At 37.2% G+C, this 26,841-nt stretch overlaps 1 protein-coding gene across 2 annotated transcripts in view; it reads right to left on the bottom strand.

Moving 5' to 3' along the window:
• Positions 1-26,841, bottom strand: part of kdrl.L (kinase insert domain receptor like L homeolog) — a 126,115-nt gene that overhangs the window by 60,361 nt on the left and 38,913 nt on the right. For both annotated transcript variants that reach the window (XM_041572715.1, XM_018229801.2), the window contains exons 3-9: positions 22,847-23,067; positions 17,928-18,052; positions 11,831-11,990; positions 8,720-8,853; positions 7,466-7,625; positions 4,484-4,601; positions 2,725-2,894 (exon numbers count right to left, since the gene is read on the bottom strand). In XM_041572715.1, the coding sequence (XP_041428649.1) occupies positions 2,725-2,894; positions 4,484-4,601; positions 7,466-7,625; positions 8,720-8,853; positions 11,831-11,990; positions 17,928-18,052; positions 22,847-23,067 (1,088 nt within the window). The remainder of the gene's footprint in view (positions 1-2,724; positions 2,895-4,483; positions 4,602-7,465; positions 7,626-8,719; positions 8,854-11,830; positions 11,991-17,927; positions 18,053-22,846; positions 23,068-26,841) is intronic.

Here is a 26,841-nt window from a genome sequence, read left to right as displayed (position 1 = left end):
ATGAAACATCTGTGTTGCCTCTGTGGCTTGAAATGTATCCTATGCTCTATTTTAAGCTCAGATGCTCCGAGAGGAGCAGAAAAAGAACATTTCCCTTTTCCAAGTTAAACAACATGGCTCAGCTCCCATAGGAAGATCAGATGAACAAGGTGGGAACTGATAGTTCTTTCTAGCTCCTACAAACAACTGGCAGAATATCATTTTTTCATAGAATGATTCCTTAGCAAACATCCTCTTGTGATATTGAGACATCCGCTCCAGTTGTAAGGTTTTTTTGTTTTCTCGCAGAGTGCTTGTGTCGGAGGTCAATTCACTTGGATTATCACAATGTAATCTGCTTGTTTTTGTATTTTCAGTGCATTGTTGATAATTTTTACATTTACTAAGGCTGTGCATGTGCCAGACTGGCAAGCTAATACGCTGGCATACAAAACTCAGATTTTCGGTAATGATACTTTAATGCTTTTTACATGATGGTCTACCCTACTGGGCTGACATATATAAAGCAGATGGCATGTACCCTACCCAGTTCTAGCTGCCATGGAGACCCCTCACTTTTAACCTTTGACCAAATTCTTTGTAGGAAAGCTAATGTGGAACAAACAAAAACACCATGAAGGTTTTCCAGTTTCTCTTTAAGAAAGGAAAAGATTCCTCCCTTAATTGAAAAGGCATTCTGACATATGCCCTGGATCATCATATTACACTTGTTTAAATTGATGACTGTAACCCTAAATATCTTGCTTATCTAACAAAGCATTTATGTTAACCTTGAAGGCTTTTGAGGGATTTGCTAACACAAGCTGGCGCTGTTGGAAACTCTCAGGTGTTACGCAGCATCTTAGATCTTTCCATTTTACAGTGTTTAGCTATTCAGAAAGACAGGGCAGCTGAAATGAAATGAGGAGACCCTATCACCTTGATCAACATCCTCCAAAACAAATCTTGAACCATATATTTATTAAGGGGCCGATTCACTAACTTCGAGTGAAGGATTCGAAGTTAAAAAACTTTGAATTTCGAAGTTTTTTTTGGGCTACTTCGACCATCGAATGGGCTACTTCGACCTACGACTTCGAATTGAAGGATTCGAAGTAAAAATCGTACGACTATTCGACCATTCGATAGTCAAAGTACTGTCTCTTTAAAAAAAACTTCGACCCCCTAGTTCGCCATCTAAAAGCTACCGAAGTCAATGTTAGCCTATGGGGAAGGTCCCCATGGGCTTGGCTAACTTTTTTTGATCGAAGGATATTCCTTCGATTGTTGGATTCAAATCCTTCGAATCGAAGGATTTAATCGTTCGATCGAAGGAATTATCCTTCGATCGTTCGATCGAACTATATGCGCTGAATCCTTCGACTTCGAGATTCGAAGTCGAAGGATTTTAATTCCTAGTCGAATATCGAGGGTTAATTAACCCTCGATATTCGACCCTTAGTGAATCGGCCCCTTAGTGCAAGCAGTGGAGTAACTACAAATAAAAAAACAATCATTAATCCCAAATGCGTGTCAGATACCTGATGGTAATCACTTACAAGTGCCCGTTTGGCAGACTATCATGTCCTAATAAATAATTTTTATTCATATTTATTCTGTCTACTGCATTTATTACCATCAGGTCTCTCAAGCGCATTTGAGATTTTGAGATTGTAGCAACCCTTGGACTGGGGTTTTGATGTGTTGAGACCACTGGGTAATTGTTTTGAAATATTTTTTTATGTGACTATATACATTTAGGGGCAGATGTATCAAGGGTCGAATTTCGAGGGGTTAAATCCCTCGAAATTCGACTGAATTTACGCGCTGGCGAATAGTCGAAAGGGAGAATATTCGACCGGGGAATAGTCGCACAATCGAATATTCAATCGAAGGATTTTTCATTCATGCCTTTTTATTCAATCAAAAACTTAGAAAACAAGCCTATGGGACTTTCCCATAGGCTTTTAAAGCAATTCGGTAGGTTTTAGGTGGCGAAGTAGGCAGTCAAAGTATTTTTAAAAGAGACAGTACTTTGACTATCGAATGGGTGAATTGTTGCAGCATTTTTGCGCTCGATCTATTCGAATCATTCTACTCAGGCGAATTTACGCCAATTCGATAGTCGAGGAGCACAAAAAAACTACTCGAAATTCGAGTTTTTTTCCCTCTATTCATCATTCACCCGAGCTTGGTGAATGTGCCCCTTATTGTATTTGTTTTTCAGGAGTAGACACACATCCCAGTAATTTGAAAACCTATCCCTCCTGTTGTCTGTGGCAATAAACAATGTAAAGTGCAAAAAAATGGCAGCCATCCTTTGCACTTTGCAGGCTGCATCCTGCTTTGTAAATGAGCCCTCTTTCGTGAGAGAATCTGAATTTGCCTGAGCCTAATAAAAAACAGGTTATTTTGTACTTATTTAAGCGATTTACAGACTGTTGCCATGTGTGGCCTATAAATCTTTCCTGTACATTCCAAATAAATGTGAGTTGAACTTTGTTTGCAGGTTTGCGAAGGGATCCTGATTCATCCTTTCTTTGGTCTTTAAAAGTGTGCTAATATTCTAGGTTATAGTTTCTATAAGTCTGGTCAAATTAGCAACCCTACAAATAAATGTACATTTAAATTAGTATGCAGGCTCGCTATAGTGCACTGGGGAATTACTTGAATAACTTGTTATCTGATCAACTATGTGTATTGTATATAGTAACCCAATGATAATATACATTAGTCACCACTTACCATTGACATTCAAAATGAAGCTGATGCTCTTATGATACACAGAGTTGTCGAGAACCATGGTGTAATTTCCAGAATCCTTGTCACTTGGGTTCTTTACTACCAGGCTGAACTTCTCTGGCTCAGGCTTATAACAGGTGTGATTTGCTGCTATCGGCACGCCATTCTTGTACCTTTTATGGAAAATAATATGAAACGGAAGTTCTTTATTTTAGCAGTTAGAAAAAGTATACAGCCAAGGCCTTTCAGCAGAGAGCCGTGAGTCAAACATTATGGTTTCCTATCTCTAACTTCAGGGGCAGTTATGTGTTTTTTTAAAAGTTTTCCAAAGAAGTATTTTCCATTGAAATATCCCAGCTTTTCCAAACTGCACAGAAGCATTTAATATTCAAATATTCAGAAACAAAAGTAAGAATCTGTTGAATCAGACTGTTCAAATGCATTGGATTTTGGTGAAAAGTCATGAAAAGTTTCGTACATGTGAAATACATGTGACAAAAACATTTAAGACCTATGGCATACATTGAACATGGATTTGGCCATGTGTTTTCTCCTCTGTAGCGGTCCCCATGCCATAAGCCTAACAGGAGAAATAATTCAACCTCTAAATTCAAAGTTTGAATAACTAAAAAAAAGTAAGATCAGCGCAGATCCCATTGACTTCTATAGGACCTCTGCTGCTTTTACTTGCAAAGTATTTATATAAATTTAAAAGTTTAAAAAACAAAACACATTTTTAGAGAAAAATGTGATTCTTGAAAAAATAGAAATTCAAATATCAGTAAATAGTCCTCTAGGTGGATTTTATTTTACCTTTCAATTCCTGAAGGGTAGGAGGATGTCTTCTATGGAGCGTTATAATGCTAGGTGAAAGAATTGTATGTAAACTAAATTATAAGTATAAACGTCTAAAAATCGTTGCTTTTTCAGAGGCTAAAACAGCAATAAAATATCAGGCACCCTATAGATTTTTAATTTGTCAGGTTAACTTTAAAACCCAATAACTCTCTATTAGTATTATTCCCCTTGGTCTACAATCCTGCAAACGGTGGTCAAACATCCTTTTTGCAGAAGAATGACTTCTTCAGAATGTGAATTCATTACGGGGCAGATGTATTAAGGGTCGAATATTGAGGGTTAATTAACCCTCGATATTCGACTGGCGAATTAAAATCCTTGACTTCGAATATCGAAGTCGAAGGATTTTGCGCAATTCGTTTGATCGAACGATCAAAGGAATAATCGTTCGATCGAACGATTTGAAGGATTTTAATCCATAAATCGAAGGATTATCCCCCATAGGCTAACATTGACTTCGGTAGCTTTTAGGTGGCGAACTAGGGGGTCGAAGTTTTTTTTTAAAGAGACAGTACTTCGACTATCGAATAGTCGAATGATTTTTAGTTCGAATCGTTCGATTCGAAGTCGAAGGTCATAGTCGAAGGTCGAAGTAGCCAATTCGATGGTCGAAGTAGCCATAAAAAAACATTCGAAAATCGAACTATTTTTCCTCTATTCCTTAACTCGAACTTAGTGAATGGGCCCCTACAACCAGGGATGGGCGAATTGTTTCGCCAAAAAAATTATGCCCATAGACTTGCATGGCGTTGTGTGTCAAAATAAAAAGACGCGTGTCAGTTGTAATTTACAACTGATTCACTGCAATTTGTTGTTGGGAAACTGGCTGATCTTCTTCAAACTATAACAGGGAATTACAGTAAAAGAAAAATCAATCGTTTTCTGGAAATTTGTCATGACTCACCAAGTAATAACAGGCTTTGGCAATGCGTCTACCTCGGCAGTCAGCGTAACTTGTTTAGTAACTCCGTTCACTGGATATATTTGCCCATCTGGAGTGCTTATGTTCAAGAATCCCTTCTCTAAAAGAAAACCAATAACATGCAACTGGTGAAATGATGAGGGAAAAAATGGAAATAGAGCAAAATAAACATTTATAAATAACTTCTCCTCAAAAAAAAATCTCATGCAGTTGATTCAGATGGCATTCGTTTAGCAAGATGCCTGCAATTCCACTTAATGTACTAAACCACCTTGAATGTGCCACCCCGTGGTGACCACAATGGTGCTGGAATTCTAGGAAAAACCTTACATTGTGGGGGGGGAAAAACATGCTGATTGTGCTTGAAATTATATTTTCCACTTAAAGGAATTCTGGAATTCTCAAAATACATCAATTATTAGTGGTCCTCCTGCACTGAAATGCATTTTTCAAAAGAGCAGACAGATTTTTTGATATTTAATTTTGAAATCTTACATGGGTCTAGACATGTCGTCAGTTTCTCAGGTGATCCCAGTCATATAACTTGTGCTCTGATAAACTTCAGTCACTCTTTGCTGCTGTGCTGCAATTTGGAGTGATATAACCACCCTCCCAGCAGCCCCTCAACAGAACAATGGGAATGTAAGGGCTGTAAAGGTTTTAAGCTTAGGTAATGGTACATTACGCTAGCGTATTTACGCGGTGGAGATTCGCATTTGTGTGCATGCCCTAACAAGATAACAACTGCAGCTCCTTCAGTTACAGTGAGTAGGAGAAACAATAGCCTGCCTGAAAGCAGTTCCATCATGAAGTACTGGCTCTTTCTGAAAGCACACGACCAGGTAAAGTTAACTAAGATGGCTGCCTACACGCCAATATTACAACTAAAACAATATATACGTTATTGTAGGAATAACATTTTATTTGGTAAAGTGAATTATTTGCAGTGTAAACAGTACAATTTCAAGGGAATTGTCCAAATTTGATTTGAATTTAAAAAAAATCGAAATTCTAATTTTGAAATTTATCATCTACTGTCCCTTTAAGAATTCGACCTCCTACAATCAATTTGGAGTCATTTGGTGGACTTTTGAAAAAAAAATGTGATAAAATTCGATTTGAATTCGCTGCTCGATACTATATTTTTTTTCTTCTTCAAATTTTCGAGTTGATGGGAGTTTTTAGAAACTCGAAATTCGACCCTTGATAAATCTGCCCTGAGTGTATATTTACATTTTTGTATTATAATTTTAAGGCCAGCGCTGTTTTCATTAAGATAGAATGCAGCTTCAAGTTCCTATTAAATAATGGCCAACTAAGGGTGTTATCATTTTGACTTAAGAGTTTTTAATGAAGGGCAGGGGGGAAAAAAGCAGTTGATGAAAAAATGTATTGCGGCTTAAAATCAAGATTGCCAAAAATGAGAGTGTTAGGGGAGAATATCCAGCACAGCCGCTTTCAAGTCACATCTCCTCCACACCAATGAAAAATAAACTTGCTGAATTGTTCACTTTGTTAGGAAAGTGATCCTTATCTTTCAACCAGAGAATTCTACATTTATCTACTTTCCAGACTGTATGAAAGGTAGGTTATACTCTTTCTTCTGATAAACTGAAAAGAAATGAAGCTAATACAAAGACTAAAGGAAATGGGGTTTAACCATTTCAGTGACAGCAGATTTTTCACTTATCTTGCTTTTTTCAGAGCAACCTGAGCACTGAATGTGCCTACGTTTGTGTCTAATTAACGTCTGTAATAAAATCTATGACTATCAATCAAATCGCATAGCAGTACAATACAACATTTTTAAAGTGCCACAGACTTTAGACTAAGAGCATAGGGACTGGCCATTTGGCTCTTCATATAATTGACTACAAAGTGTGTGTTGTGTGAATCTTACATCTTAGACTGTAAGCGACACCACAGCAGGACAAATGCATCATTGTAATGTAAATAAAGAATAAAAAAAAAATTATACACGGTGGCACAGTAACTGGAAAAGGAAGGTATATATCTGCCTCAATGATCTCTAAAGCAAATGTTTTTTTAAAATGAGGGTTTGGTTCACTCAGGCTAGAAAGCCAGTAGGGATGCACCAAATCCAGGATTCGGTTTGGGATTTGGCTGGGATTCTGCTTCTTTTAGCAAGATTCGGATTCGGCTGAATTCAAGTGTCTGGCGTAACCTAATGTAAATACTTTTCATCAAACGAACAAGGAACTTTAATTTTTTTTCTCCCTGTGCGGCTCTTTTTAACTTTTACTTGCCCTTTATGAATTTGGTTCAGGATTCATCTAACTCCTGCACAGGGCCACTCCTGCCATGAGACAAGGTGAGAACTTTGCATCAGGCAGCAATGAGCAGCCAGTTACAAGAGGCAGCAAAAAAACTGCCTCCTGTAACTTTAAGAGACGATTTCTGTTGTTTTAACCGGAAATTTGGCTCTGCTAGCAATGCAGCTCCACTTTTACCTGCTCCGAGCGCAGTTTGGAGAGGGGGAAGCTGGGGCAGCAGTCAGAGGATTGCCCTGCTCCTGCTTGATAGATTTGGGATTTGACTGATTCCCAAATTAGTGAGTTCTGTGCATCCCTAAGTAGCAGCACAAATTATACCGCCAACCCCAAACCCCAAGCAATATCCTGTTTCCTTTTCTCTCCTTAAAATCCCCTCTCGAACATCCTCCCTATCTCTCTACAATCAGGGTCAGACTGGGCTGGCAGGACACCGGGAAAAAACTTGGTGGGCCCCCGGCTCTTGTGGGCCCAGATCCCACATCTGAGGGATTTTTCAAGCTGCGGCCTCCACAAAAAACATACTGTGTGTGCGTACGCGCATGCGGCAATGATCGCATTGGCGATAGTGCAGCGAGGGGGTGGAGGGTGGCCCTGGTACATCAGTACCGACCCTGTCTAGAATGAATTCAAGTTGACAGTGAAAGGGAATTATAGTGCCCAATCTACTCACCATAAACTCTAATGTGAATTTTTTTGGAGTTTTGTTTATATATTTTATCTTGGCAGGTGTAGACCCCCTGGTCATGCAATGAAACATGTGTGATGTTCACTGTTCTTGTTCCAACAAAAGGAAATTTTTCTTTACTGAAGGTTGAATTGGATTTTAATACCTACAGAAGAGAAATAAATAACGGTAAACAACAGTTGTATGTTGTAAAATTTCTTGCATGCACTAAAATTGCATTTCAGAACCACTCTGATTGATTACTATGTTAACTTTTAGTATGCTATAGAATGGCTAATTCTAAGCAACTTTTCAATTGTCATTTCAGTTGGGGGTCACTGACCCCATCTAAAAAAAAGAATGATCTCTAAGACTACAAATTTATTGTTATGGCTACATTTTATTACACATCTTTATATGTGAGCCCTCTCCTATTCATATTCCAGTCTCTTATTCAAATGAATTCATAGTTTCTTGGGTAATTTGCACCCTAGCTACCATATGCTGAAATGTCAAACCGGAAAGCTGCTTAATTAAAAGTTAAATAACTCAGAAACCAAAAATAATTAAAAAAATAAAACCAATTGCAATTTGTCTTAGAATATCATTCTCTATATCATACTCAAAGTTCATTTAAAGGTGAACAGCCCCTTTATATATATGTATATCTTATGAATTGTAGAAATATACAGAAACTACATGCATACTGGTAGAACTGTCTACTGTCAAGTACATTTATTTTCATTGTCCTAAAATACAAATATAGCGGACACAGAGAAAATGCACTTGCATATGTGTATATGTTTTGGGCTAATAATGTAAACCCTGTAGTAAAGTTGCAACATAGACATGACTGACTACTCTTTATAAAGATACAAATGATTTATTGTTTTTGTGTATTACAAGGATATTAGGTATGGTCCATGTGACTGTGGCTCCTCAGTGACTTTCATCATTTATTAATTTATTTAAAATAGGACTACTAAATATCTATCAATCTCTGCCACCAGATAAGATAAGGATAAGGATATCAATTAAAATATTAGTTTATAACAAGCCAGTTTGGTATTGAAAGGCAAACTCATATTATTGGATTACTATTGTATTGTATACATATATCCAATGGACTGGGGCAACAAAAATCTGAAAATCGCCATAATTAATATAATCCATATAATAAAACAACTAGATTGCTTGATATGTACGTAACAGCATTTCCATTGAAAACTATTATTTAAACCTGTAGCAGTATCTTCTCACCGTTTTGCCATGTACCCAGTCCAAAAGTACCCTTGAATTGTATCCAGTTTCTCCTTTGCAGAAAAGTGTCAGTGGTTCCCCCACCAGCAATCTGGTTGCACTTGCTGTCACAGTAGTAATAGTGACATTATAATCTGCAATGAGAGGAATAGAAAGTAGCATATAAATTAGTGGCATGAGATATTAAAACTGTATTGTCATTCAGGGGGTAATTTATTAAAGGTCGAGTTGTGAAATCTTGAAAAAATACGAGTTTTTTTCACTAGAACTTTTAGAGGGAAAAAACTTTTTTTCAAGATTTATTATACCCCGATGCTGCAAAAAGCCTGAATCCGAAAATCTGAAATCTCAGAACTGTCGAGGTCCTGTGTAACTCAATGGGAGAGGCACCTATCTTAATTTGAAGTTTTCGTGGTCTAAGCTGGGTTTAGCCCAAAAATCCCACTTTTTGCTGGGTTTTTCGGGCAAAACTCTAAAAATTTGAACAATTCGAGAAAAAAAGCCAGAAAATTTTGAGTAACTCTGGAAAATCAATGTAGATTTTCGCTTGAGTTTTTCCCGCAATCCAATAAAATCTAGTTTTTTAATTAAAAATAAGCTAAAATTGGGAATGGGAGTTTGGTTGTGGTTTTTAATAAAATATGAGATAAATTCAGGGGGTTTAGTACATAACCCCCTTAATGTCATCACACCAGTCTTTATAGCTGATATTACCATGGTAACAGTTATTGCAACTGCCTCCAATTCACCATGCATACAGTTATGGACAGCCAGAAGCCAGCGGAGACTGCTACCCTAATGAAAAGTTGCCATGGGGACCATAACCATGACAACTGTCTCCATGAAAACTGATTCCATGAAGAGTACTGCCATAGTGAGCATTGCCATGGAGACTTAAAAATCATTGCCAAAGAAAGAGTTGCTGTGTAGATCAAAATGTTTGCTGATAAAATAATTGCTATTAAGACTGATACAGTTACCAGAGAAACAGCTACCTTGGAAATTGTCCTACTTTAAAATATCCATAGAGAAATTAGTATTCCTTGAAATGGAATACAAGTATGCAGCCCCGGGCCAAGCCAGCCAGGCACCCAAGGCAACCCGGCCGGCCACTTCGCCCTCTTTTCGGCACACCGAGTGTGCATGCGTGCCCAATATAACATTTTGTGGAGGGGTGAGAGCAGAGCACGCACAGAAGAGCGAGCACAGAGGTGCGCTGGTGCCGAACAAGGGTTCGGACCAGGGGTAGGGGAAATAAGTTTATATATAAAAGTTTATATATAAACTTAACCTGGGTGAAAATCAGAAACATAATACACATTTTGAAAAAATAGCTGATGCACACCAGGAATTTCAAAAATAGAAAAACAACAGCAATTTCAATAAATCCTAATAAAAGAGTAAGAAAAGAGAGGATATGATAATATACACATTAATATAAATAGATGTCATAATGCTTTACAGATGATTTGCTTCAAAGAAAAGAAAATACTAAAAGAATGTGGGTAGCAGTACCGCATTAAAAAAAACATTTTTTGGCTAATGCACCAGCATTATTTTTTATGTTTTTTTACTGTGTATCAATTTTATTATGGTATTTTTCAGAAATGTATTTTTATTTTAAGAACACATTGATATCTTCTTTGATTGAAAGAAAGGAAACCAATGTCTGTGTCATTTAGCAACCTCGCTTGGCGTGCAGACATTTATCTACTTCTGCCAAATGAATATTGTAAAGAATACAGAAAAATATGTTTTTTTATCCAAGTTACATATGGGGTTCCAAGACTAATAAACATAATATGTTATATAAATGTAGTATATGAAAAGACTGGTTTGAATAAGAAGTAATAGATTTTAATAAGTTACTGTATGTCTGAAACATGGGCTAAACATGGGGTGTAAAATAAATCTATTTATATTGAAATATTCGCACTAAATTATAATTTGGTTTTAAGATACATTTTATTTATTTATTTTCAATGAGGGAATGAAATGGGCGCCATGTTCATTACAAATCTGACAGCTTCTCTTGTTGGGTATTTCGCATTATATTAAAAGAAGTTCTAAGAGGCTTTTAAATAATGAATAACACAAAGATACAAAGCCGAGGGAGAAACATTGATTAAGCTGAAAGTCAGTTTGCATTATTATTATAATTATATTATCATTGTATTATCAGTTATACATTGTATATATTTACTTTTTATCTATGGTATAATTACACCTGTTAATAAAAAAGTGGATATAATGTTGCTCCCCCAAATGATCTCCCATATCTTCTTGCAGAATCACCAGGGAAGTTTCCAGATGAAGAAAAAGGTAGAAAATGACACATGGGGTATATATTTATTTATTTTTTTGTGCGGGGTCAGTATCTTAAGTGCCATAGGGCTGGTATATCTAATAACAAGGCACTGACCAAGGAACATTAGCGCTATTATGGAGGAATGTAATAAAAGTCCTTAATGGAAAAACTATTCGCAATGTGAAAAGTTATTCCTTTTGCACAAACAAATTTTCCTTGTATATGTAATACAAGTATGGGATCCGTTATCTGGAAATCTATTATCCAGAAAGCTCTGAATTACGGCTCCCATAGACTCCATTTTATCCAAATAATATACATTTTTAAAAAGTATTTCCTTTTTCACTGTAATAATAAAACAGTACCTTGTACTTGATCCAAATTATGATATAATTAATATAATTCCTTATTGGATGCAAAACCAGCCTATTGGGCTTATTTAATGTTTAAATGATTGTACAGAAGAAGCCTAGCAGGGCTGCTATAATCTACATATGATAAAACAAGAGAGAAGCCCCCTCATATAGTAATAAATAGGAAACATATATCTATTGTGCAGAATAATAAATGCTACTTCAGATGTACTGTAATTATGCCTTCATCTCACTATTTCCATTACGTGAAAAGGAAAAATTGTTTAACCACGCTTAATCCATTTTGAAAGTATAATCTACCATTTCTTATGGGGGGAAAACATCTTAATCGAAGAAAATTGTATTTGGTTTACACACTTAACAAATCAAAGGAGACACTTTAATTAACCAATAAAAATGCATCAATTTTCCTTTATGCTTTATTCTTACCCTCTTTCTGGGGCATGTACAAAGAAGAGAACTTGTTTCCATTCACCGTTGTAAAACATTCCAATATTTCATTAACCGAAGGAGACGGGTTGGAAATATTGAAACCTCTCTGTGGGTCCCACTTCATTTCTGCGATGTTCACCTCCTTCTTTGAGAAGAACTGTTATGGATAAAAAAGAAGAAACATGAGTTTCACTGCAAGAGCTTTGGATCATAGAATATTACCGCTGCACTATTAATGGTAAACTTATGCAACTCTCTACATTGTGCCAGACCAATAAACAGGAAGCCATTTTGGTTAGCAGCATCCACATGCAAAGCCTGTTCATTAGAAACTCAATAAGAACTGTACACCTTAGATGAAGGTTTACACAGTTGCGTAACTACAGAGGAAGCAGACACCATGGCTGCAGGGGGGCCCATGAGTTATAGGGGCCCTATGAAGCGCAAATAAAGAGCAATTGCAACATATATTGGTAAAACAGGACAACCTCTGGATATGTTGGGGGCCCTTAAAATTTATGTGCTGTGGGCCCCAGTAACATCTAGTTACGCCACTGGGTTTACAACAGGTCCGGACTGAAAATGAAAATATGCCCTGGCATTTCAGGTACACAAAGGCCCAATCAGCCCACACAGAGGCCCAAACAGCCCCCCACCAGCCCACTAAATACTGACTTTCTATGGCACCTAATAACATCCCCTCTGGCATTTGCCAGAACCCACAGATTGCCGGGCCGGGTTTACAACTTCTTATTTGTGATTACCCCCTCTGAAAAGGCAAGGTTGAGCACCTTGAATTCGATGACCTTGCTGCACAGGTAGAAAGCAATTCATGACTTGTTTGTTGTAAGAACTGGTCAACTTGTGTTAAACTAGGAATTTATCTCTTACTACTACAGGAAAGACTAATGTGCTTTCTTTGTTACTGAAGTTAGAGAGCCTCCATCCACATCTTTTCCCTGGACCACCCTACAGAGGTTAGCCTGGGTGTTTGGATACTGGGGTAGCATGGGGTGAAAGGCCTTAAATGCCAACTCAAAACTGTTGATCTAAAACCCCTTTCAACGATGTTCGGAAATTTAAATGGTAGCCCAATACATCTATACCGTTGCAGGCTAGATATTATACAAATTAAATATACCATTAAAAATGGATAATAACCATGACGTGGTGTTTTAATTGCACTAGAATGTCTGCACTGCCACCATCAGGAAACCAGAAGGTCACCCATAAGGTTACAGTGGTTTCACACCGGTTTATTTAAAAATGTCAGAATTGTTAGGGTTTTAAAGTTAATTCCTAAAGTCAGAACAGAATTCTAGCTGTTAATAGAATAATTTCTCTGTCTATATTTTCACAAGTGCAGGTTCCCAAGAAGCCATAAATCAGTCAGAAATCAAATTCACAGTATAAATGGCTGTGTTGCCTAATTCCATAGGGCATGGCTGTCAAATGGGGGTCTTTTGAACATTAATCTGTTATGCAATATCTGCTCCCAATACATATTCTTTTGAGAAAGAGAAAATGATTCCATAGCTAATTCCCCTACGGTTGAAGATCTCATAGTGACAGGTTTCATCACTTGTCTCCCTCACACCATTAACTAGTTCCATATTTCCATCAGCCTCTTAGTATTAGTGTAAAGGGTGTGAAGTTGTGCAGGTTGTTTTCTTTTATGCAAACACATATTAGTTATTTCATCCCAGAGGGGCTTTCTCTCACCAAATGCCGTAGGTTAGGCATCTCTTGTCAATCAAAAGCCCTGCCATGTTGCACGTCTCATGGTAAATTTACAACAGCAACAGCACTAAAATGAAGGCTCAATTCTCCAGACAAACCCGCAGTTTTAACACTGTAAAACATTTTCAGTGTTTTCAATAATGTTTGATAATTGTTGTTATCCATCTCGTAGTACTTCTGGCATGTATATATGTTTGCAACTTATAGTCTTTTCCAGTAACCTCTAATGTATGGATGTCCAACCTGAACCACCACCCCAAATCCCCCCTTGATAAAGCATTATTATCCTCCACGTCTTCTTGAAATATCACAATATCCAAGGCTACAGTAACAAATTAAATTAAGGAGTTTTCCAGGGGAATATTCCAATTACCCATTAGGTAAGGCTTTGTTCCCTTCCTTGAAGCAATGTTGGCAAGAGCTTCTGGGATTTGTATCCTTTCTCTGGGACAACAGTGCCAAGTGGTACATAAAAAAGATTGAACTTAATGAACGAATCTCTTGTCTCCACTCAAATAACAATATAACTGTGTACATGATCTGGCCACAAAATTATAGCACATAAAGAAAAGAGAAAAAAAATGCATAACTGGGACAACCAAAATTCCAAAGACTAAGCCATGTATATTTCAGGTTCCAAATAGTTCCACCACAAAAATACCAGGGTAAATTGGTTTATCAGATGCTATTTATATTTTCCTGAGAATAATGGGCCATTTGGGCCAATTATTAACAGTTGCTGTTGCTTGTAAACTGAACATGCAAGCTGAATCAGTTATTCAACACCATTAACTACCATTAACTCTCAGCATCAAAACTATAGGCCGGTTAGTCTGACGCCAGTGGTAGGAAAGCTTTTCGAAGGGGCATTAAGAAATAAAATAGTTGACCTCATTGCAAACCATAATACTATAAGTTTGTGCTAGTGTAACCGATCTTGCCAACAAATTTAATTGCCTTTTATGAGGAGGTGAGCAGAAACCTCGACTCTGCAATGGCAGTGGATGTAATCTACTTGGACTTTACTAAAACATTTGATACAGTGCCACACAGAAGGTTTATGGTTAAATTACGGAATTTTGGCCTTGAACATATTGTTTGTAATTGGATAGAGAACTGGCTGAAGGATAGACTACAAAGAGTTGGTTGTAAATGCAACATTTGCTGATTTGACCAGTGTTGTTAGTGGAGAACTGCAAGGGTCTGTACTTGGTCCTTTGATTCTCAATCTGTTTATTAATGACATGGAGGTGGGCATTGAAAGTACCATTTCTATATTTGCTGATGATATTAAATTATGTAGAACCATAAGTTCCAAGAAAACTGGCAGCAAACTGGAAAATGAGGTTCAATGTCGATAAATGCAAGGTTATGCACTTTTGACAGAAATTATATAAATGCAAGTTATACACTAAATGGCAGTGTGTTGGGAGTTTCCTTAACTGAGAAGGATCGAGGTTTTTTTTGTAGATAACAAGTTGTCTACTTTCAGGCAGTGTCATTCTGTGGCTACTAAAGCAAACAAAGTGCTCTCTTGCATATAAAAGGGCATTAACTCAAGGGATGAAAACATAATTGTGCATCTTTATAGGTCCCTGGTGAGGCCTCATCTGGAGTATGCAATGCAGTTTTGGTCTCCACTCCTTAAAAAGGATATAAATGAGCCGGAGAGAGCGCAGACATGTGCAACTAAACTGTTTGAGGGGATGGAAGATTTAAACTATGAGGGAAGTCAAGGTTGAGGTTGTCTTCTCTCGAGAAAAGATGCTTGCGAGGGGACAAGCATCTTACAAGTACATTAGAGGACACTATAGACAAATAGCACGGGCATTTTTTACCCATAAAGAAGATCACCGAACTAGAGGCCACCCCTTCAGACTAGAAGAAAAGAAATTTCATTTGAAGCAGCGTAGGTGGTTCTTTACAGTGAGGTTGTGGAATGCCCGCCCGGGTGATGTTGCGAGGGTTGATTTTGTTAACACCTTTAAGAGGGGCTTGGATGATTTCTTGGACAAGCATAAATCCAAAACTATAGTGATACTAAAATCTACAATTAATAAAGATATTGGTATATATAGTTTCAGTGGGTGTGTGTAGGTATGTGCACTGGGATTCAATTGGAGGGGTTGAACTTGATGAACATTGGTCTTTTTTCGACCCAACTTAACTATGTAACTATGTAACTATGTAACTAAAATAAGAATAATAATATTAGTATGAGTGAGAGGCCAATACATGGGATTTCAGGATTTTGCAGTTCCATCTCCTCTTTCCTTCCAAGACTTATTTTATTCCTAACTAGGTTAGAAAAATATATATGAATTCCAAGATCTACCCAGAACAGTGTAGTAACATATTCCCCAAATGGTCTTCTAATGATGGACTCCTGACCTACCATTGCTTTGGCTCAGCCTAGAACGGTTTGGAAACCTTGATCTAACACTTTGCAACCAGAAAAGGAATTTGGAATTTTATGTACACTGATAAAAATGTTTTCCATGTATCAGAAAGATGACATAAGGTTCTGCTGGCAGTCACTTCATAATATAAAAATACAATATACTTTGACTGATATATAAAAGATAAAAACAGCTATATTTATTATTAAATCCCATTCTTGTAGGCAAGACAAATACTGTAAACTGTATGTTGTCTTTCAGGTAGTGGTTGTCAATTTAATTTTAGAATTGGATATTCTAAATTTACTTGTTTCTTGCTCCCCTCCCCGGGCTTCCTCTATGCACAGGAAGCCGACTGAATGTCGCCACACGACCCAATATAATTTCCTGCTGACTAGTAAAATTCTCTGGGGCTGGAATTTACTTGGGATTGTAAGAAAGGAAGCTTTTTTAGGTCATAGGAGATTCTTTAAGTTACTGTATGTTCCCCTAGCAGTCAGTCTATATGGAATAAACACTTGTTGACAAAGTTTCCAGTGATCTTCAACGCATAGCTCTCCAGTTTTATTGAATAACTATTACTGTGAGCAGTATCCTAGGGACAGTCAACTGACATTATTGGCACTGAATTATTTGGTTATACTGCACTCCATCTTTTAAAAAAGTAACTAGCCTCAGAATAAAAGTTCCTTCTCAGCTAAGCCCCAGCAAACTAAAAGCACAAAGGTCTGTCTGAGGATATAATTGCCTCTGTCCTGCTAATGGGAGAACTAACTTCTCAATCTCATCCTAACCAGTAGCCCTCTGCAAAGGTCCCTCTGCCCACTTCCTAACCTCAATAATCTAACTCCTTAAACCGTACCTACCCCGTACCACTAGGATGGGGTTGGGCCTTTTTTTTAACTTAGGCCCTATATTCATTAGTGCTATGCTGTGATAATTATTTACTCTGAAGAATAAACCCATAAACAGAATTGTACGACTGCATGATCACTATACACCAAAACATACAAAATAACTATAATGTTTCCAAAATCATCTTTAGGTGTCAGTTTGTAACCTGTAGCAATATTTTGGCATTAAGAAAGTAAGCCAGTTTGAAGAAACAGTACCATGCTAAATACAGAAGAACATTGTTCCTTTGTGTGCTATTTGTTGTTATACTTCCAGTACTTCCCAGTTTACAAAACTCCAAGCATGTTAACATTTGCAATGATCTGGCAGAAAAATCCACTTGCACAAAGCTGCCAATTCTAACAGATTTTAAATAGCAATGTCACAAAGACATGCCCAAAATGTAACCCAGCAATTTTTCTAAACTATAACACTGCCTCAAGAGGCTGCATCTAAGAGAGGATTTATGATTTGCAGTTGAAATGAAAACAATGTTGAGTGAAAACTCGTGAGTATTAGGGTAAGAGCACCCGGGCTAATACAGGCCATTTTGTCACATGAATGATTTCTAATTCAGCAAGTTGTCAGTTTTGGCCCTTATTCATTTCAACAGCAATTGTCTGGACCAGCAGTTGCACTCATAAGCCAGGTGGTTTTTGTTGAGAAACACTGAACACCAAATTTGCAAGCCACAGTTGAATGACTAAATGTGTATTTGACTTAAAGGCTTAAATTGTAGGAACAGTTCATTATACAAGGGGTTCATCTAGGAGGTGTAATTTGATTAAATACCTCCTCCTCCAGCTACTCTGAAGAATTGCAAAATTAAAAAACTTTCAGTTTGACCCTTTAAAGCAAGAATTATAAAACAAAAGGTATTTTTTCATTGTAGATAAAAATCTCCAGTTCCAGCTTTGTTCATTGAACTTATACTAAACAAGGGGCAATTGTGCCCAATGAAGGCGATTGTAAATCTGAAAATATTTTTTCATGAAACTAAAGACATTTCTTTTTACAAAATCAAAGATGAGCAGGTATATAACACACATTGCATCACTTACCTCTCTTAGGCTGACACTGTAGTCTGGAGAGGTGACACGGCATGGTATTATTAGGTCTTCTCCGGTTGCATATGTGATCACTTCTGGATTTTCCGTGTGCACTTCAAGAAAAGGCTGGGCATCATCTGCGTGGAACAGAATACAAGTTCAGATTGGTTGCTTTTCTTTGATGGGGCATTATCTTTAAAAATAACTTGGCTTTCCACTTTTTCAGGATTAGTGCCTTTGCTGATTAAAGATGATAGAGGGTAAGTGGGTCTGACAAAAATGTGTTATTTTCTGGGCTTATCTTCTGAGTATTAATAGCCGATTATCTATTGTAATCTTATGTTGTGTGATTTTACTTATGGTCTCTAGAACCTTCAGCCGAAATTGTTTTAATATAGGGCATGTGAGCCAGATCCCCAAACACTTCTCAATCAAGGATGCCTCCAACACACCACCATTGGGAGGCCTGTTTATCAAAATTTATGAGGTTTTAGTGTTTTTTTAAACCACAAAAAACTCACTTTTTAAAAACCACGAATGTCAAGTTATTTATTAAAAGATCCTAAAATAAAAAGCTTGAATAAAAAAAGTGAAGTGGAAGGCGACCTCTCCACCAACATACAAAGAATGAATAGCGTTAGTGGAAGACACTAGGAAGTTGGAAGAAATGAAAAACATTATCCATAACAAAAGCAAAATTTACTGGAAAGTATGGTCACCCTGGCATAACCTCTTAAAATCTACATGAACAACAAACGACACTATATAGTCCCTCTACCACTAGGGTAACTAGGCTCATGGCCCATTTTGGATTTCTACTCCCCCTAAACCTCTATATGCGTAATGTTAACTATGTGACGTATAGTTATGACTTGTTGTCAGAACTTGCTATGATATCCTTGTGTTTTACTAAGGTGTAAGTCTGATTACCCCTCCCCCCTTGACATAAATAATATATATATATATATATATATATATAAAGATATATAGATAAATAGATAGCTAGATGATAGGAACCATTCTGAGATCTGCTGTAAGCCAAACAGGGTTCAAGTAAGAAAGATAAAGATAGAAAGGCGTCAGCCCATAATGTTAATAATAAAGTTACAAATACATACTTTACAGAGGAACAGCCTTCACTTCAATGGAAAAAAAGTTGTATCATGCAGTTTTCAGATAAATACACCATTAAAACATGCAGATATTGAACTATTTTACAATGCTTCATTAACAGTTGTAATGTATGTATTTTCCAGTTGGAATGAGATGGGCTCTTTGGCTGTTCAATGATTGTTTACTTTCTTTATATTTGTTTAAGTTGGATGTTCTTACAAAGGTTACATTCAGTGGACTTATGTGTTTTTTTTTTTTTATCCAAACCTACTTTTTCGTGTCTGTGTATTCCTGAAGGTTAACCATTTGTAAACTTTCCCCTAAAAGCTTTATTCTTTGGAAACAGCCCTGCTGGCCCTACCCAGACACACACAGTTGGTACCAAGGGACCGTCTCACATATCAGAAAAACACTTCATAGTTGACAGCTAGGAATACAGCAAAACTCTCACGTTCAGCATCCCCAGTGCCACTCATTGGGGAGTAACGGTCATCTTTTTAGGCACTGACTATAATTTATATTTTCCCCTGTGTTTTATATTCCAGACCAAAGTGGTTAATTCCATTTCCTTCAGGGTAATCATCAGTGTCCAGTCAATCGGTTGCTCTTGGGGATGGAGTAAAACAAACCCATTATACTGCACAGCTACTTTTATTGACACAACCCAATACTCATAAATGGACAGTGTTTGCATAAGATTAGATAACGGGGCTGCACACGAAATCCTCACAGATCTGCTCAATATCTGGACATGTGCCAGAAGATCAAGTTATGGACATGGACTTAAGCATAAGGCAAGCTGTTCATTCAATATTAACACAGAAGTACTTTTATTATTTTTCTTGTGGAGTGAACAGACTGCTTGAGGGTTAGTGGGACATGTACTTCAATGTTTGGAACATGACACGTTTGTCAACATTAGGATACAAGGAGAATGTGTAAATTAGGGTATTTGTTGGGTATTAAAGAGCCTTCCTATTTAAATGTTCGTTTCTGTTTGTTGTGAATTTGTCCTATGGAAATATCAAGAGTTGACTCTTTATTTATTTTGACCAGTAGAGGTTTTACTGGCTCAGCTGGAAGTTTTAGCCTTTTCCTTGGTCTGTTTGGCCACAAGCTGCTTTACAACATCCCAAACGAAGCCAAATATGGAGGAGATACCAAAAATGTATGGCAGCTGAGATGTACTGCACCATTTAAGTCTACTAGCTTTATATTGTATGGTATGTGTAAACAGCAATGTAGGTAATGTTTTGGAAACGGCTTGTGGCCCGAAACATGTAGTGGCACAACTTAATAAATGTAATTGGAGCAAAGACCTGCTTTTGAGGCTTCCGTCACTGTTTTTGGTTAATTGTTATAAGAATTTTGTGTGACGACAGGAACTCGTGGTGGGGCCAGCCCAGGATTTTTTCAGCCAAAACTGGAACACTGGATATCCCTGATTTGATAATGTTTTATATAAATTCACACGTTTATTTCATCATAGAGGAGAAAATACTGCCTTATCCAAGAGTCTTGTTTAATCTATAACCCAGAAATCAGTGACAAAGGATGAAGGTTAGGTAAGCCTTGATATAGTGGTTATTATTGTTATTAGAATATCTTCCTCTATGACACCTGACCTGTAGGTTCATTGGTAACTGAACTCACCCATGCAGCACAAAGAGCAATTGCAGTACACTCGCTGTTCTCTGATACTCACTACCATTGTTATTTTCCTACAATATAGGCAAATTTGGCTATAATACACCAGCTACCTTATCTAGGATGCTTTTATGCATGAGGCATTGTGCCTTTCATTCAATGTAATTAAATAATAAGGTGTCATAAGAAAGAATGTAATGCATTATGCATTCCTATGGTTATTATGTATTGATCTGATATCTGGTCCCAGGGGATTCTGGGAGGTGCAGATGTATACTCCATCATGCAGTTGGCCGCTGTCTCTTCTAGTTACAGACTTGTTATATAAATCAAGCAGGCTTTCTATTGTGCAAATATGTGGGAAGGAAGTCACAAGAGGAAATAAACAGTACTTAAGTGCTCATCGCTATGTTGATGTTACCCCCTCCGATGCTTTCCTAACAGGGGCTCTTTTCTGTGTTCTGTCAACATAGGACTTTGTAACAATGTCTGTGTGAGGAAGATATGAGAAGATGTGACGACTGGTAAAAAATGTGTGTTGCTTCTGTAGCTGCTCAGTTTTTGCTCCCAAAACAAAATGAACTGAATTTTATATTTGTTTTTTTTTATCTTGTAGAATGAAAGGATCCATGATCCAAATCCAGCTAAGGATGCAGGAGCATATTTGGAGGTCCATGGGTTTCTGGTTGCTTTTTTAAATAGTCCAGGAGAAACCCTCAGATTGAACTTCATTATTCAGACTGTCAATCTACAGCTGCCACCAGAAAGTCACTGCAATTCCTGATCATATTAACTGGGCAAGGCAAGTGAAACAGAATGCTGATCCAGTGTGAGGTACAGAAAAATAAAACTTACTTTTTCTTTATTAGTGAGCCAAAAAGACTTGTTTAATTTCTGAAATAGAGTCTGCGTTCCTTTGGTAGCAATAGAATATAAGATTCCAGCGCTCAATGGTAGATATAAATGGCATATACATTAGCATCTAAAACATTTATTTCATTTGTAAGGCATAGGAGCATACCGTAGATTGATAATTTGATGTATAATTTAAAATCTCGGCATAAAACAGCCACCCTGCAATAGATTTCGAGCCATTGGCAAACCTATAGTATAAGTATAATAAGACATTGACATTGGGCTAATTCTGCCAGTGACAGACATTCTGCTATTAAGTGTTTCTTTTCCATCTGAAAAAAAGTGCATTTTATTAAGTCTAGAACCCTCATTTTTGGATAAAAATTTGTTCATGTGTTTTTTTAAGGTGCAATAACTAATCTGTATTCATAATAAATGGTATTCTTCTCTCCTCAACAAAAGGCTCCAATGAGACTTCATATTTCAACACTTGACATTAACATCCCCTTATATTGTTCTTTTTGAATTGTCACTGTTTTTTTTGTGTTTTTTCAAGCTGCTTCATATTAGACATTATAAGGCACATTGCAGTACCTTCTTTCCATGGCCTAGAGGCGAAGCTTTTATGGTATAACCAGCCTACGTCCTGGGGTTAGAGGTCAACTGCTGAAGATTATCTGTTAACAGATCTTTTGTATTACACCACACAGGATTGCTTTAGATCCCAAAGCTGCCCACATTCTGTATGGATTTTTCCAGTAGGCTAGTATATGATCTGGCCACACATGTGGATTGTGAAATCAGGACTGATCCAACTGAAGGCCCGTGTATTGAGCAGGTTACACTGCAGCATTCAGTAAAGCAAGTTAGAAGGGCACTTTTGGAATCCAGCATTCATTGTAGGATTCATCTAAATACGAGAACCCGAGTAAGGTTCAACACTTACTGAGTGTTCAGCCAAACTGAACTGAAACTATTGGAAATGGAAGGTAGCAAATTGTTGTTTGCACATTATGCAATTTTGTTTAAATGTGCATATTAGGATATGTATTTGGCTTCAAGGGCAATACAAATATTTAGTGTTACGGTGGTCTTCTTGCCCTGTTATGGTCCTGCACTGCTAATAACAGCTACCCTCTCTCTCCCTATATACAAAGACTGCCTAGTGCATTCACCCCACTGTTTGCTGTTCTTCTAATTTCTTAATCATGTTATAAAGTCATAATCATAATGAAAAGTGATACTCCTTCAAATAAAGAAATTACACTGACTTTTCTAGCTTTTTCCACAAACTGTGCTGAACAGGAGGTGCTTACCTTTGACAAATAAGTAGATCTTGGCAATGCGCTTTTGGTTGCTACTTCCCCTGTACTGACAACTGATGGACCCTGTGTCATTGGGGTTGGCGTTTGAGATTGTTAACTGACTGCACGTACGCTGCTCCTTATCAGGCCCGCGACACTGTGGCAATATGCTGAACCTGCTGTTAGATAAATGGGACATTTCTGCCAAATCCCATTTCAGCTTGCCAGATCCCCTAAAAATAAATGATAACATTATAACTATATTGCATGTTACATGATAAAACAGAAAACATCATACAATTTTTGTTTAATCTGAAGTCTGTGTGAAGTATGGGTAAGGATAAACTAGTAGGGTAAGGATAAACTAGTAGGGTAAGCATAAACTAGTAGGGTTGGGTCCAGTAGGAAGCCATTGATCCTGCATGGAAATGTGGGCATAAATTCCCAAGTTTACTGTCCATGCTTTCCAAGCATCTGGCCATGTATGGCACCTCAATCGGGCATTCCTTGTGTATCACAACTGGTCTCTCCAATCATCCCAGGCAACAAAAAAACAATGCTATTAGTCCCTTTGACAGTCCGTTTATTAGTCAGTTGGATTGCACCTTCTACTACAGAAACCAGAAGAGAATTTTTTTTGAGAAGGAGCCTTGAAACCACTAACATTATGGGTTTGAGCGCTTAAGGGTTTTCGAAGGAAAATTGATATACAGAGGTATCCAGAAAGCTCCAAATTACGGAAAGGCACTCTCCTGTAGACTAAAAATGATTTCCTTTTTCTCTGTAATAATAAAACAGTACCTTGTACTTGTAATTAATCCTTATTGGAAGCAAACCCAGCCTATTGGGTTTATTTAATATTTACATGATTTTCTAGTAGACTTGAGGTATGAAGATCCAAATTATGGAAAGATCCAAATTATGGAAAGATCCATTATCCTGAGCATTCTGGATAACTCTGGCATGGGAAGCCTAAACCCAAGTTAACATTTCTCAATTGATTTTATATGCCTCTATGTTGCACTGCTTTGATCTGGGTTTATAGTACAATTTCAGCAGGAGTAACCAGATGATCCTACACACTGATAAAATTGGCACTCATACAAGCGATACTCCTTCTCCAATGGGAAAAAAATATGCAAGGTTTGTGTGTAGTAGCCTGATGTTACCTTGTTACTATGCAGTGCAAATGTTTTCCCACTCGCAATTTACTTTAATGCCAGTGGTTAAGCATTTTCAGGAGATTAGTCGTCTGCGGTAAATCTGGTTGACCACATTTGACCGATCTCCTAAAAATTCTTAACCACCTTGTCTGCCATCACCCTTGGACATTAAGTAGATAGCTATATTCCTTGAGGAAGGCATCTTGCCTTATTTCAATGACAAATGATATACTGGCAAAGAGCAAAGAGATAGGAGCATATCATAATAACTCAAATGTATCTGTTTGCTCCAGATCTACTAACTATAACATCCAATTTACTCATTTACTTTAATCATTTACTGTTCTCAACTTTGAAAGCAAACAGCTCATTGGTTGCAATGAGGTAATAGACTGAAAGTAACTTATACTAACTTATAATAGTGCCTTGATTATTTCTGGTTAGAATGTGTCTACAACTATCAGAGATTTTTAATCCTTATAAAAGTTTAATTACCACTATACAGCACATTATCATATGCGCTCGTACTCTGTGTGAAAAGTTGAAATGCATATGTTGACATTAAAAGTTCCCTTAGTATCTTGAATATACAAGGAATTAAAAAAAAACTTTTTTTGCAACTCTACACATTTTTTTTACATTTCTTTGTAATTCTACATCCTTTGCAATACTTATTCAGTATAATTTTATGTATATATATATATATATATATATATATATATATATATATATATATATATATATATATATATATATATATATATATATAATTCTACTGCACCTTGTATTGTGATACTTTGTTACAATTCTTTTGTTTTTAATGTAGGTTTTTTTTGTAACCCAATGTGAGAAGTCTGTATGTAAATAGGTATCTAAATGGTTAAATTGGTATTTTGGCTCCCCACTTGGTGATTGGCTGTGATGTATGTTGTCCTGATTGGTCAGACCCTTGAATAAGAGCTGTACAGGGGTATGCCCATTAACCTATGAGTAAGTGCCCCAACAGACACGAAATGCATTAGGCCATTTTTTTTACTATGTCCTCATAAATATTTTTGTATTTTTAATAATCTTGACTGTTTTTGGAGGGACTCACAACTATTGTTGCATTTTTTTGTTAGAATGTGTCTCCTAACAACTATTCATCTTTTAAACACACATGACTTACGTATGACTCGATGTCGGCCCCAACACCCACCTACTCCCAAAAATTACTCAGACAACCGTTATGGGTGAAAAGGCCGCAGCTTATTTTATTGCTTAACCTTATTTAAGCTTACGTAAAATATCTCCCAAACAAAACTTCATTATTATTATCCAAAATTGAGTAACCTTTTTAACATGCATAAAACACATTAGCCGCTAAAGGCTGCATATATCAAAATAAATAACATGTTGATGAGTGTAACTATTAGCCACTGAAGGCTGCATATAACATTTCACAATAACTTGTAATAACTTACAGTATTCCTGTTAACAACCCTTTTTCTCTAGCCCAAGGCTAAGCCTTGATCACTTCCTTCCAAGCCTGCTGTGCCTAGCCCCAGGTCAATCTCACTTTAGCACTACAACGCCCTTTCGGCTACCCCCAGGTAAGACTGGTTTCCCGCTTCTTGCTCCTCTCTTTATAGCCTAAGTCCAACCCCTTTTCCAGCCCTGCCTCTATTCCTACAATCCCCATAGTACTTAGCGTTAAGACCCCATTCTTTTTGGCCTCTCGTCCCTCAGTCATGCCCCTCTCCGCTTCACCTGTCCCAGGGGCGCTTTATGGGCTTCTGACTAGTTAATAATATTCCATAATTTTACTAAAACCCCTAACCTAGTCATCAAGGTTTTAACTAAAAGATTTACGGGGTAATGTAATAAAAGTTTGCCCAGGAGCAGTAACCCACAGCAACCGATCAGCAAATAGGATTTACTGGTCACCTGTTTAAAAGCAAACTTCTTATAGGTTGCTATAGGTTACTGCTCCTGGGCAAACTTAGTGCCTTTTATTACATATGGGGGTTAAAGGCTAAAGAAAGGGGCAATCATTGGGGTCTGCCCCCCTAGTGATAATCCAGTGTAGCCATAATGATTTACTTAAACTGAGGGTAGTGCCAAGTTTAAGGCTGAGAATCGTGTTTAATTTTAAACAATCCCTGCTGCCAGCAAATGATAGCATATATATAATCATATCCTATAATATAGATTATATGATAGTGGGCTTTTCTTGTCTTAATTAAATCTCATGTCATTTTTGGAAATAAATTAAATATCGCTGTTACATCTCAATAAACAGATCTCTATTGTACTTGAGCATTCCAAGCTGGCTGAACTAGTCACAGAACAGTTGATGAACTGTGGTTGAAAAAAGAGACATTGGTGCCATAAGAAAATTCATTGCCGACTATTAAATAAACAGGTTGCATTAAGAGTCACCGAGGATCTTCCCTTGTGCAGTAAGTATCAGGCATTACCCCACCTTCTTCCTTCCCAGAAAGAAAGGATGTTTTTGGCTCCCAAACCAGACTGTCCGCCTGCCGCCTTCCTGAACGTGATGCCGCCGAGGGCAGCCACATCTTGAGGACACTTCCAATTTCTCAATAATTTAACTGTGACTGTGTCAGTTAGTGACATCCTTTCTTGGCCTCAAATACACTGACATTTTTGCTTCTTGTTCCCAAATAATACAATCTCTTCTAAACTCTTGTAACATTTGTTTCTGAATCTAATGGAAATGGATTATATGATTGATAGATGATAGATAGATAGATATCAGTCATTTTAGATTTTTTTTTGTAGTTTTGAACTCCTGTTGAGGGGTATATACAGTATAAATTAACTCCAAACTGGTATATTTTT

Source organism: Xenopus laevis, chromosome 8L, assembly GCF_017654675.1.
Source record: "Xenopus laevis strain J_2021 chromosome 8L, Xenopus_laevis_v10.1, whole genome shotgun sequence".
Lineage (NCBI taxonomy): Eukaryota > Metazoa > Chordata > Amphibia > Anura > Pipidae > Xenopus > Xenopus laevis.
The sequence above is the reverse complement of the archived record's forward strand: the minus strand, read 5'-3'. Positions and strand labels throughout refer to the sequence as shown.